Below are 13,404 nucleotides of genomic sequence, written 5' to 3'. Positions count from 1 at the left end.
CCAAATTAAAAATATTTGTTTTCTATTAAAATTTTATTTATTTAGAAAAAAGGGGCCCCATAGGTAGTGACATAAATTTTTTAATGTTTAAAAAAAAAAAAAAAACTAAAACCACGACAACTATTTTCTCTTCCAATTAGTTTTAATAAAAAAAATCACTCATCATAACTGTTAATGTCAAATAAAACAAGAAAGCCCGGTGCGAAATTTATTTTGGAAAAATGAAGAGAACTTTGTCTTCTCTCTCGATCGTGACTCATTGATTTAATTAAGTTAAAATGTAGATAAAATATTAAGATCATAACTGTTAATATCAAATAAAACAAGAAAGCCCGGTGCGAAATTTATTTTGGAACAAATGAAGAGAACTTTGTCTTCTCTCTCGATCGTGACTCATTGATTTAATTAAGTTAAAATGTAGATAAAATATTAAGAAGTTAAAATGTTAAATCACGTTATATTTATTTTTTGGTGTAACTGTATTTTATTTTGAAGGCATGTTTAAATACAATAAAATTAATAAATCATAATAATCTAAAATATTGGGCCGCAGTAAAATTATCAAACGTTGACAGGTTTGCGGTGATAAAAAGGTTGGGGAACACTGTTCTATGGGATCTGAGAATTCCAGTTTTCGAATCGGCCTGTTCGTATCCCATTCAGGGCGTAGATGTTTATCTCTGAGTGTTCTCTGGCCCACCCTATAAATGAGTATTTGGGGCAGATGATGTTGCTCGCCTCCGTGACTTAGGTTCACAAACTCTCACTAGGTAACGTTAAAGGAGCAACATGTCCGGCATCTTCCGAGTTGAAGAACGAAAGTTCAGTGCCTGCCGTTAGAGGGGGGGGGACACCCAAAACCACTTCTGCGCCATCCTCGATGTGTGAATGAAGCCTGCTAGAAGAGAAATATTGCCATAGAGTGCAGCACATACATATCTCAAGAGTTTCAAACACAGGAACTAACAGACCACCATAACCACTGGGTGTCCGGAGATACTTTTGGCCAGAAGGTGTAGCTAGTTAAAGGAATTGGCACCTATGTATTTATGACATTAAAAAAAAATATTATCAGGGTGCATAACGTTTTTAAAACGTGATTAAAGGTGCATATTTTTAATTTACGTTTTTTAAGAGCCCTTAAAGGTGCTTTTTTTTTCGGAGTTTGTAGAAAGGGCTTAATTTTCTATCTTTTAATGAGATTTTTTCTTTGCTGCATCGATTGTTGTTCTAAATTACGAAAAATGCATAATTTTCTCTGCAATATTTATCGGAAACCAGTTATTTTATCATGATTATACAAAGTTTTAGAAAAGTTTTTTTTAATTTATTGGTTTTTTGTTTATAAATTTAGAACTTACACTGATAGAAAATAATATTTATTACTGAACAGATCCCAATTATGATTTTTTTTGGAAAGTAATTAAAAATATTTTTTGAGTGCTTAAAAAGTACTTATAAGTTTCTGAAAAGTGCTTATTTTTTGTCAAAAAATCTGACTATGCGCCCTGATTTTATTGAATGCAGCTTTAATTAAGTTCGGCTTACCCATCCCCCTCTTCATCTTTTGAATGACATTCTAGGTTTTGTCATATATTTTGGCTATGGTGTGTGGAACAGCAACGAACGGAGGATGGATGATCCCCCTTTGCCGCCTTTAATAGAAGAATCTGCTCAGGAAACGGAAGAGGAGGACCTCAAAACAGAACGTTCTCCACTTTTGGCAGATGATTGAAGAAAAAAAATTCTTTTGTGAATTTCTGTGATATCAGATTATTATATATGTACTTGTGTGATGAAAGCCACAGTTTACTGAAGTACGTTACAATAAATCTCATTCATATGTTTTATAAGATTCGACAGTCGTGAGATTCTTAAAACTTTTGAAGAAATTTCTAACTTAGGAAGTATTCTTAGTATTTTTACATTATTTTGTTGTTTTAATTTATTTTATTCTCTTTAATCTTAATTTATGTGTGAAGCTTAATATTTTGTTAGACTGCTGTTTATGCACACAGTAAAAAAAGACAATTTTAAAAATCAAAACGTTTTCTTTCGTGTAACACACATTTTTTTAATTATTTGAGTTGATAGGTGTGACTTCTTTTTTTTTCTCCCTCTGCGTGATTATATGAAAAAAGTTTATGTGCTTCATGTATTACAAAATGAGACAAGCATGAATTCATAAATCATGCTTAAATGCCAAATTTATAAATTCCTTAATCTAACTAAACTTAAATCAATTTTTTTTTCCGTTCGACTCACAGACAACAAAGTAGAAGTATTCTCATTTTTATTTATATGAAACCAAATCCTTATGGAAAACTTTTCTTTATCACTTAAGTTGATAAGTGATTTTTTACGATGTTGATTCAAAAAGGTTCCTTTGTGTTTCATTGTATTATCAGATTTACTTGACGTTGTGTTAAAGGAAGACGACAGGAGTATGTTACAATAAAGCTCATTCATATAAGATTCTTTCAACTTTTGAAGAAATTTCATTCTCTTTTACCTTAATTTATATATAAAGCCTAATAGTCTTATTAGCAAGCAGGGCACAGGCATGTCCCTATAACACATGTCATACTCTTTAAAATCCAACTAAAAGAAATGAAAAAAACCATAAAATCAAGCATTTTTAAGGTAAACAAGCATTTTAACAAACTTAAACACATATTTATTACTCTTAAAAACTCAATGTACATAAAATGCATAATTTAAAAATAAAAAAAAATTAGATCCTAACCAGTTGCAATTCTCAAATAATAAAATAATTTTCGAAACTTAGAAGCTAATTAAAATAATTAATTTAAAAAAAACATAAAGTGTATCACAAATAATTAAAAAATTCAAAAGGTATGAATAATTTCATCAAACTATTTCAGTCTGTTATTAAAACATCATTTTAATGCACATCAGTCATAACCCATTTAAGAGTTGCTGACCCATAGTGCTCTGTCATTCTTAACTCTTTCAATTATTACTTTATTTAATTAATTATAAATACTAAACGGAGTGGGTGGTGATCAAGCATATCTAGAGACATGCCTTAGAGAGTTGAGTATCCTAAACACTACGTTTTAACGTAGAAAAATAGATTTCGGTTTTCCTGGTGATAAACTATACAAATTATGGGTGTTTGCATGATAATCACTATTCACGGAAAAACAATGCACACTTTTTTTCTGGGAATATATTTAAAAAAATATTTATAATGCAATATTTTTAACTCTTAATTTGTTTTAAATACAATTTATGAAAAGTAAGATTCTGAAGGTGCCCGGTTGTGTAAAGACGGTACTGCAACTCACAGACGTGGAAACATCATTTTTATGTTTTTTTATTTTATTTATATTAAACCAAGTTGCATGACTTATTTCTTTATCACTTGTGTTGATGGGTGATTAAACTGACATTTACAATTTTTTACTATGTTAACACCTTGAATCTCTAAAATGGGCTATTAGACAAATCTTCAGTTGCCTACGGTTAAAATGCTCTATCCTGCAAAATAACTGGTCTTGAATATGAAGTCATATTTGGAAATAAAACGTAAGATTTTTTTTAATCCGATGTATTTATAGGATCGTAATTGTTAATGAAAAATGTTTTGTAAAGAAAAAAGGATTCTTTCAACTTTAATGTTGAGAATATGTATGAGTTAACCATGCTTTTAATTTTTTCCCATTTATTAGTGATATCCATTTTAGTTATTTCTAAGTAATAGTTTCAATTATTTATAAATACACTAAGACCAAAAGTATCCGGACACTCAGTGGTTATGGACTTAGCATACATTAATATCTGATGTTGTTCCCCCTTATTGCATCGACCTTCTTGGGAAGACTTTCCAACAGACTTCCATGCAGAGCTTCTTGCAGTGAGTGCTACCTAATCTGCCCTCTAATTCGTTCCAAAGATGTGTTCTCTGAGAAGGCCAGTCCAGTATTTGAACACCCATTTCGTCAAACAACATCTGTGCAAACCTTGATGTGTCAATGCTGGAAGAGATATGGGCCCGAATTATTGCCACAGAGTGCAGCATTGTCCACACACATGTCATGTTTCCAACCACAATAAACACTGCCCCACACCATTATTCTTCCACCACCCTAACAACCGGGTGTCCAGATGCTTTTAGCCTTATTGTAAAATATATTTTGTACTGCATCCTGTGTGTGAAAAATATCATTACCTGTTGCATGGGCAAATATTCTCCATTTTTATTCTCCGAGTAAGAAGTTGCTTTACAATAGAGAGTAGTTTATTTCTGTTGACCCGGTTATAAAGTCACCTTGCATTTCACTGAATTAAATATTTTGTTTTGTTATTTAATACAAACTTCTAAAATAAATAGTTGTAAAGAAAAATGTCACCTGACAATGCAAATTCAATATCTATGTCGGAACATCCGTCAGAGTTGCCACTCCACAGGGAGAATCGGGAAAACCTGGGAAGTACAGGGAATTTACAAATCACCTGAAATAACAAGGAAATTTGATTTTTTCCTTACAAACTGGGAAAACTATAGGGAATTTCCTGTTTTTGCCTTTTAAAAGTGGCGACCATGCAAAGCTCCATCTATGGAATATTTAAGGATGATATTTCATCTATACTAATCTGTTTAATTTACTATAGCATTATTTAAATATGTTCAGCTGTTCCTCTAAGTTTTTCCAGCAATTATAATTAGTATAGTTAGCCCAATATAGTTGACACAAGAAAACAGTAATTGTGTGTTTCCTTTTAATATAGTGTGTATAATATGGACATTGAAAACACGGGGAATTTTTATCTCCAGATTTGAGTGGCAACTCTGTGAATGTTGTTAGAAAAAAAGCAATAAGTGTATGATTTTTATTTATTTTTTAAAAATTTTAGACAGTGGACGATCTTTTGAATAGCTAAAACCAGACTTCGCAAAAACTCAGCCCACCTGGATTTTTTCATGAGGAAACCCAAATTTGTTCAGGGAAAAGTGGGTTTTATTCAGGGATATCTTAATAGCCCCAATAATGACATAAACACGTTTTTATGACTCAATGCACATACAATAAGTCATTTTCAAACTCTGCATAATTTTTTTTTATTTTTAAATGAGCCACTATAGTCAGTGTCTATCCTCAAATAATAAAATAATTTTCCAAACCAAGAAACTAATTTAAATAATAAGAAAAATTCAAATCGTATGAATATTTTTTGTCAAACAAAGTCAGTTATTAAAACATCATATTAATGCACCTCAAAAGTTCCTCACTGAACTACTTTTTATTTTATTTAATTAATTATAAATAGTATAAACAGAGTGAGTGGTGGTCAATAATTTTCAGAGAGAGTTGAGTATTCTAAAAACTTCATTTTAATGTAGAAAAATAGATTTCGGTTGACTTTTTAAGTTTTGCTGGTGATAAAACTATTCAAATCAATTGGTGTTTGCATAATAATCAATCACTGTTAGTAGAAAGAAAATGCACACTTTTTGTCTGGGAATATATTTATTTCAAAACATATTTAATGCAATGTTGTTTTTAATACAATGTATAAAAAGTAAGATTCTCAAGGGCCGCATGGAGCCCATTCCTGAAGGCGGTACTCGCTGTATTGAATTTTTTCGTGAAAAGTACCCATTTTGTCTAAATATTAGTGAGTTTTTTTAAACTATATTCTAATATATATATATATATATATATATNATATATAAAGATATACTACATGATGGATAAAAAAATATTTTTGAAGGAATTAATTAAAAAAATGAAAATTATTATTGTAGTTATGTATCTATTGTAGTTATGTATCCTTCTAAATGTATAATGAATTATTGCATAATGATAAAGTAACAAAAATGATAACTTGTAAATGTAAAGCATAAATGTGATAAGTTTAAAATTATGAATAAACATGTCATTTGTTTTTTCTAAGTTAATGAATACAATTTCATGAAATGAAATGCACTTTTGTTGTATGTTCATTTGTATTTTTCAATGTTTCTTAATTCTTTACCAATGTTTATCATTGATTATTTTGTTTGTCTGAATTATGATAGTAGTCTATTATTTTTTGATATTCTCATTTTATCAAAATAACTATTATGCATCGATGCTCATTTTTACTTTTTTTTTTAAACTGTTGAAAAAAAGAAATAATTATCAGTAATTTTTTTTGTCATTTTATGAAAAGTTAACAGAAATAAATGAATAATTATGGAGAGCTTTAAATAATGCATAAATATTTATTTTTTGACTGATTTTGTTTTCTTATTATTATAAAATTATTTTATATTGTGAAATACATCAATGTAAATAAATATTTTGAATATATAAACTGGTGATCATTCATTCCACACACATTTTCTGCTATCATAAAGAAAAATATAGGGTTACGTTTTAAATTATCCCTGTTTCTAATAACATGATCATTTGTTTTTAAAACTACTTTTAAATACTATATTATTAAAGTACTCTTTTTTCCGCTCCCCAATTTTTATCAATGGTTGACTGAATGTAAACAATAACAAGCTTCCTGGAACCGGAATAAACTTACGGTGTATCCATCCGCTTATGGTATGTTTGCGTGAACAGGCTTCTAGGACCGCCGATAAACAGCCGACTAGTTTTCAACTACGTAGCCTTGTCCAGAAGACTCTCTTGGATCAAGTATTGGGAGAAATTTGCCTCAGTGGAGGACTTTTTGATGGAACTAACCTGCACTTGCGTTACATGGAAAGGAAGACCACGAGAGCCTCCCACGGTTATTTTGACGGCAAGGGGACCCATGATCCATCTACCACCGAGGATATTTAACGTCAGCACTGTGGTCGGTGGGAGCCGGAATTCGAACCCGGCTTACCTTATTGGAAGGCGAACGCTCTATCCTCATCACGGCTTTCTAGGAAGTTTCGCAAATGTGATTTGTGTTTGCGCGTCTTTTTACGGTTCATAAGAGTTTCCTGTAATTTACGTCCCGCAGTGGACTGATCGTTAAGACACGGTTCTCAGCAGATCACCGAAGTCAAGCATCACTGGGTGCGGTCGGGTGACCACTTGGATCAGTCTGCGTAGGGGCCGAGGGTGTGCGGTATGGGTCCTCGTTAAACTGTGCTACCGTGAAGTGCTCGACTTCGCGCGCAGGTCGTCGGGCTACCGAAGCGGGGGTGCCATCCCCTCCGCAGAGGATCAAAATTGTGATGGCATGTCTTCGGATCATCCTCCGGGATGTTTCCCAGACCGTCGCCAATAGCCCATTGTGCAGCTCTAGTGCGACGTAAATTAACAAGAACATCCTGTAATTTACAAATCCTAACAGGAGCCTAAAACAAATTAATATCACGACATAAATTAAGTGTTTATCCCTTATTTGGATGTATAAAATAGGACTTGCTTGTCTTCATTTGTTCCGTGGAAATTTAAATTAAAAACTTTGTACTGTAAACACTATTGGTATAATAATATTGGACGGCGCGTAAAAATAAATCGGAAAGAGCAACTCGGAAGAATAGCGCCATCTGTCCATTGGAATGTTAAATAACAGTTCCCATACAATCTCCCTACAATATAATGATTTTTTTTTTTTTAAATTTGTGTACATTTTTCAACGATTATCTTTTTTGTTTATTTTTGTAGATAGTTGGAACATTAAAAAGGAATAACATATGACTCTACTGAAGGGCGATGCAAAGTGTGCACGTTAGGAATTCGCTTGTTTTATTCTGGACCATGCATTTAAGAAAGTGGACGCAAATGCGTCATAAAGTGGTATTTAAAAAGTTCGTGCATCGTACATTTAATGCCTTTATTATAAATTTTTAGTGGACTGAGAGTTAAGACACCGATTTCCAGCAGATCACCCCAAGTCAAGCATCATTTGTGTGCTGGTGAGTAGGGACCGAGGGTCCTCTTTAAACTGTTCTGCCGTAAAGTGCAGGTGCTATAGAAGCGGGGATGCAATCCTCTCTGCAGGAGATCAAAATTGTGGTAGGCGGTTCATGGGGGTACCTCTCCTTGTGACGCACATGCGGGTTAGTTCTCCACCAAGGCAAATTTCTCCCTAGTACTTTATCCAGGAGTTCCCTTGTCTACTGGATTGAATTCGAAATTTCAAGGCAGTGAACAGTCGTGGTTTTTTGATTGTAACGCTGTCGAAATCTTTTCTGCAACAGAATATCCTTCAATTTCTGGGCTTTATTTATTCAATATTGAGTTTTAATAATTCAAAGTAAGAAATCAAATATTAAAAAGAATTATATTCTATTAAAGTAATAATTTTATTTGATTTGAAATAGAGTTTTCATTTTAACAAATAGCAATGAGATTTGTCCTCATTTTTTTTTTTTTTATGGTCCCGCAGTGGACTGATCGTTAAGACACGGTTCTCAGCAAATCACCGAAGTCAAGCATCACTGGGTGGGTGACCACTTGGATCAGTCTGCGTAGGGACCGAGCAAGGCCGAATTTACGTATAAGCTGTAGCTTGGGGCCCCGAAATGACAAGGGCCCCCAGATCCTACTTTCCCCCCTCTTTTTTTAAAGTTTTATTCGGAGCTGGGGCCCTCGGCAGCCGAAAATGCATTTTTTTTCTTTTTTACATTGTCAGACATAATAAATATAAATAAATGACTGAATAAAACAAAAAACTTCGTTGTCACTATTAGGGAACATATCATCTTTCAAGCAATTTGAGTATTAATAAATTATTTATAAGTAAACAATTTTTTAGTTTAAAAGGTAAAGTTTTTTTTTTTTTTTGCCCCATCATTCGATCATCAGACTATTTAATATCTGTTTCTAAGGATCAGAATTCCCTTTTATTTTGCTTTCAAATTATACAAATGATATATTTAATGCGTTCATGTGATATGCAGCAGTTTTAAACAGCACTTTAAATAATAATAAAATATCTAAAAAAGGACAGAAATTGTCCTTTTTTAAAATATCTAATATCTTCTAAATATCTAATATCTTCTGTCCTTTTTTAAAATATCTAAAAAAGGACAGAAATTGTCAGTTCAAAAAAAAAAATTAACTAATACTTTTGAATAAGAATTTAAATAACTACACACGTTTGTTTTGCTATCTCATTCTATATAGCATTATTTAGAGTAGACAGTTGCGAGTAGGTGTGATGATGACGTAATAAAAGAGGCATACAAAAGAAGCAAAATTCATTTCAGTTAAAATCCTCAATATTATATTTTTAAACTCCTCGAAAATGTAGTAAAAGAGGTATACAAATTAACTGTCGCAAACAAATTAATATTAAGTAAGAACGAAACAAAAATGATATCGAAATATACTGAATCACTAATGAGACCGGGATGAAAGACATCGAAACCTATTTGATTGAATAGTATAACTAGAAGGTGTTTCTGAAATCTACCAGGCTTTAATTTTTTTTTTCTGTCACAAACTTTATCAGCAATTAAAAATAATAAATTAGTTAGATTTCAATATTGGTTCTGTTTTTTCGTTGATTAAATGTTAAACATTAGCAGATATTTGTCTTTTTAAAACATTTCGTTCTATAATAAGATAATTATTCTACAATTGTAATTATCTAAAACTAATTGCTGATTGATATATAGCTTTAGCGTGTTCCAATTGATATGTTAAATGCTCGTTTTGGCTGGATGCCCGAGACTGTTGCTCTTTCACATCCTAGCCACTATACACCTTCAAGAGCAGAGCTGATACTTTCAACCCGTATGACATTTATTCTCTCTGATATTTAATAGACCCTTTAATAAATCCTTAAAAATATAAGCCAAAAATGTACATAAATAATGACAATTTTTTTTCTTGCGCTAAAATTTAACAAATGTACTTAAAATAATTAAAAAGGAATAAAAAATAATGAAATATTTTCAATATAAACATCAATTAAATAATATCAGCTTACGAAATGTTCTTTTTATTTTTACAAAAGTATTAATATAACGGCCCTCACCTGCTCTAGGGACTGCTGGATTGGGTTCAAAATGACAAGGCTATGGAGTTGAATATTAGTAGTAACTCGAAATTGGGTCGGCTGTGCAATGACTGTTATAAAATACACTAATAAATTTGACCGGGATAGCTTGGTTGATCGGGCGTTGGACTCGCGTTCGTGATAATGGGAGTTTTAATCCAGCCGGCAGAAGAATACCCATGTATAAAATGGTTACTGGTGCATGTTAAATCTGTCAGGGTCACAAAGTCCTCCAAGTTCTCATAACAAATAAATACCTCTGGGTACTAATCTAGCAGTTCCCTTGTATTCTGGATTGGGTTCAAAATTACAAGGCCTCGGAGTTGAATATTAGTAGTCGTAAACTCGAAATTGGGTCGGCTGTGCAATGACTGTTATAAAATAAACTAATAAATTTGGCCGGGATAGCCTGGTTGATAGGGCGTAAACTCAAAATGGAGTCGGTTGTTCAACAGCGATTATAAAAAAAATTAAACTGATAGTCAAGTTGTATTTTCTTGTTTTCTTTCTAACTCTTTCCATATTTTCTAAGTCTTATAGATTTTTTAACGTAAAGAAAATACAATTGAGACAAAAAATCATTAAAAATTGCAAATAAAATATATTTAAAATGAATCTAAAAAAAAAAACTGTTAAATATATTGTGGCCCAGCACGCCAAATTTTTACTCTGTACTTAAAATGTGTTTCTTTTGTAACTTTTTCCCCTGGTTCAAAAAATATGTGCAATAAAAGAAAGGTTCTACATAATAGTCTCATCACAATTAATATATTTAACAATAAAGTAACATCATCAAATTTTTTAATAATATAATGTTAATACTCAACAATAAAAAATAGTGACAGTTTATTTTAGGTGTATAGAAATGGAATCGAACTTATTAGGGCCCCATCATTTTAAGTAGCTTAGGGCCCCGCCAAGTTTAAATACGGCCCTGGGACCGAGGGTGTGCGGTATTGGTCCTCGTTAAACTGTTCTATCGTAAAGTACTCGACTTCGCGTGCAGGTCGTTGGGCTACCGAAGCGGGGGTGCCATCCCCTCTGCAGAGGATGAAAATTGTGATGACTTGTCTTCGGACCATCCTCAGGGATGTTTCACAGACCGTCGCCAATAGCCCATTGTGCAGCTCTAGTGCGACGTAAATGAACTACAACAGCATTTTTTTAGGGGAAAAAATTCAATGCCAGATCCGAGACAGATTGCGTAGCGTTTTTAAAAAGTGCTCAAAGGTGCTTATTTTCGTTTTTTAACAAACCCTTAAAGGTGCTTTTTTCATTGGCTGTTTTTAAAAAGTTCTTCATTTTCCCTTTTTTCAAATTGAGATTTTTCTTTTACTATGTTGATTTTCGCTTCGAATTATGTTAAAAGACACATTGTTCTATTCAACGTTTTCATAATTCATTCAACCTCAGTTTATTTCGGCGTATTGTCAATCCGCAGCGTATGAAAACGCCATTCGTTTTACATGATTCAAAATTTCATGATTTTTGACAATTGTCAAAAACAACGCCAAAAGGTTTTTTTTTTTGGACATGACGGTTGTCAAAAACTTTCTAACCCTGCCAAATTATATTTTTTTTGAAGTGCTTAAAAATATTTTTTGAGTGCTTAAAAGGTGCTTATTTTTTGTTGAATAATTTGGCTACGAACCCTGCGAGATAATTTACTGAAATTTCCTGTTTTTCAATGGGGAGAGGGAAGTATAGTTTGTCTATAGAAAGAACTCCCCTCGTCTCCACGTCAATAGTTTTGCTGCTATAGAAAGAAACAAGGAATAACGCATTTCAAAGCGGAGAGCTTCTCTCGCCTTACCCGAGTCAAAATCTGTCTTAAGTAATCTTCAAATTATTAAACCATAGTCACCGCCACCACTCCAGACGAATGGCTGGAGAGTTCTTAAAATAGACAAACTATAAGAAGCGGGTTGTGCTACTTAACAACTTGTTAACCCTAGGTGAAATGACGTCATTACCAATGGGAACTTTTGCAAATTGGAGGTAGGGGGGAAAAACCCGAAAAAGTCAAATTAAAGTCCACTTTGAACATATTTTATTTTATAACCGTCGTTGAACAGCCGACCCAACTTAGGGTTTTCGACTATCATTGTTTATCTCCTTGTCATGTTGAAACCAACTTAGAAGACAATTGGTTTTTGCGGAGGACATTTTGATAAAATTAACCCGCATTTACGAGAGAGGAAAACTTCGAATATCTCTGACGGCAAGGGGACTCTAACCCATGACCCGTCTACCACTCTCTCTATTTTACGTCAACACTGGTGCGAGCCGGAATTAGACTTCATTTTTTGGGCTTCTCATGTTCAACTCCGAAGCCTTGTCATTTTCAAATCGATCCAGAAGACAAGGGCATTGATGGACCAAGTATTGGGAGAAATTTGCCTTCGTGGGGGGACTCTTTTGATGGAACTCATCCGCCTGTAATTTTGATATTTCTTCTACACGTCGATAAATTCTTTTTCATTTGTAACCGTTCTCATCGTTTTGAATTACCCAGTAATAAATTGCATAATAGAAGAAGAAGAAAACGATTTCAGATTTGAAATCAGCTATACGAAATTATCTACTGAGAAACAATGGCGAACCTTCCCTTAATGCAGCAAACATAAACATAGGGTAGCGAGCTTCATTAACCCAAAATATTTAGTTGTGTCGCCATGGAGAGAGAAATATCCCTCTAATGACCACCATTTTCACAGAAAATGGATTGCGAATTTCAGAAGAAATAAATGGAAAACATTTCATACGAACATTAGTTTCCGATATCTGCTTTCTGAACAGGGAGACTTAGCACATTTTATAGATTATGAGATTACAATTCTTCACCCAATATTTGTGTCATGAAATTTACAATTAAAAGAAGTAGATAATTTTATAGTGTCTAAATTTAAAGAAATAAGCGTCTCTGTTGCGAACGTGCTTTTAAATTTCGTTTGTGAAAACTGCCACCCAATCATCCCTTTACTCTTCCCCTCCCCTCCCGCAGAGAAAACATATGTCACTATTACTGACCAATGGGACAGTGGCGTACCCAGAATTTTTTCAAGGGGGGTGTTCATAATTTTCTGAAACATAATTTACAAAAAGAAATTCGAGTATGTAATAAAGCACTATTACTTCACTAATTTAGACAGTTTTGACTTTTTATTTTGACAACATTGTTTAGTTAAATTTTGATTTGATTTTTTTAAGTTTAAGAACATAATGTAATATCTTCTGAAAACACTCCAATGTCATATGGGTGGGAAGTAACAATTTGAGGGCCACTTTCACATTCATCAGATTTTGTTATGCTAGAAACGTTTTCTTCAACGGAAGTATCACATTTCTGTACAACAGAGAAACTTATATTGGTACTAGATGCTATCACCTTACTAATTTCAGGTCGTGATTTTTTCTCAAAATAATTAAAAATTGTTAAAT

The 13,404-nt window shown here is 32.8% G+C and overlaps 1 protein-coding gene across 6 annotated transcripts in view; it reads left to right on the top strand.

Moving 5' to 3' along the window:
* Nucleotides 1-13,404, top strand: part of LOC107452156 (high affinity cationic amino acid transporter 1) — a 64,004-nt gene that overhangs the window by 45,248 nt on the left and 5,352 nt on the right. For 5 of the 6 annotated variants that reach the window (XM_016068482.3, XM_016068475.3, XM_043055282.2 and 2 more), the window contains one exon: nt 1,584-4,481. The exons of the other annotated variant lie outside the window; for it this stretch is intronic. In XM_016068482.3, coding sequence (XP_015923968.2) covers nt 1,584-1,735 — 152 coding nt within the window. In that variant the 3' untranslated portion in view covers nt 1,736-4,481. Of the gene's footprint in view, nt 1-1,583; nt 4,482-13,404 lie in introns of those variants that run through there. 6 annotated transcript variants of the gene reach the window in all.

Source organism: Parasteatoda tepidariorum, chromosome 8 (genome assembly GCF_043381705.1).
Source record: "Parasteatoda tepidariorum isolate YZ-2023 chromosome 8, CAS_Ptep_4.0, whole genome shotgun sequence".
Lineage (NCBI taxonomy): Eukaryota > Metazoa > Arthropoda > Arachnida > Araneae > Theridiidae > Parasteatoda > Parasteatoda tepidariorum.
This window is presented reverse-complemented; position numbering and strand designations above follow the sequence as displayed.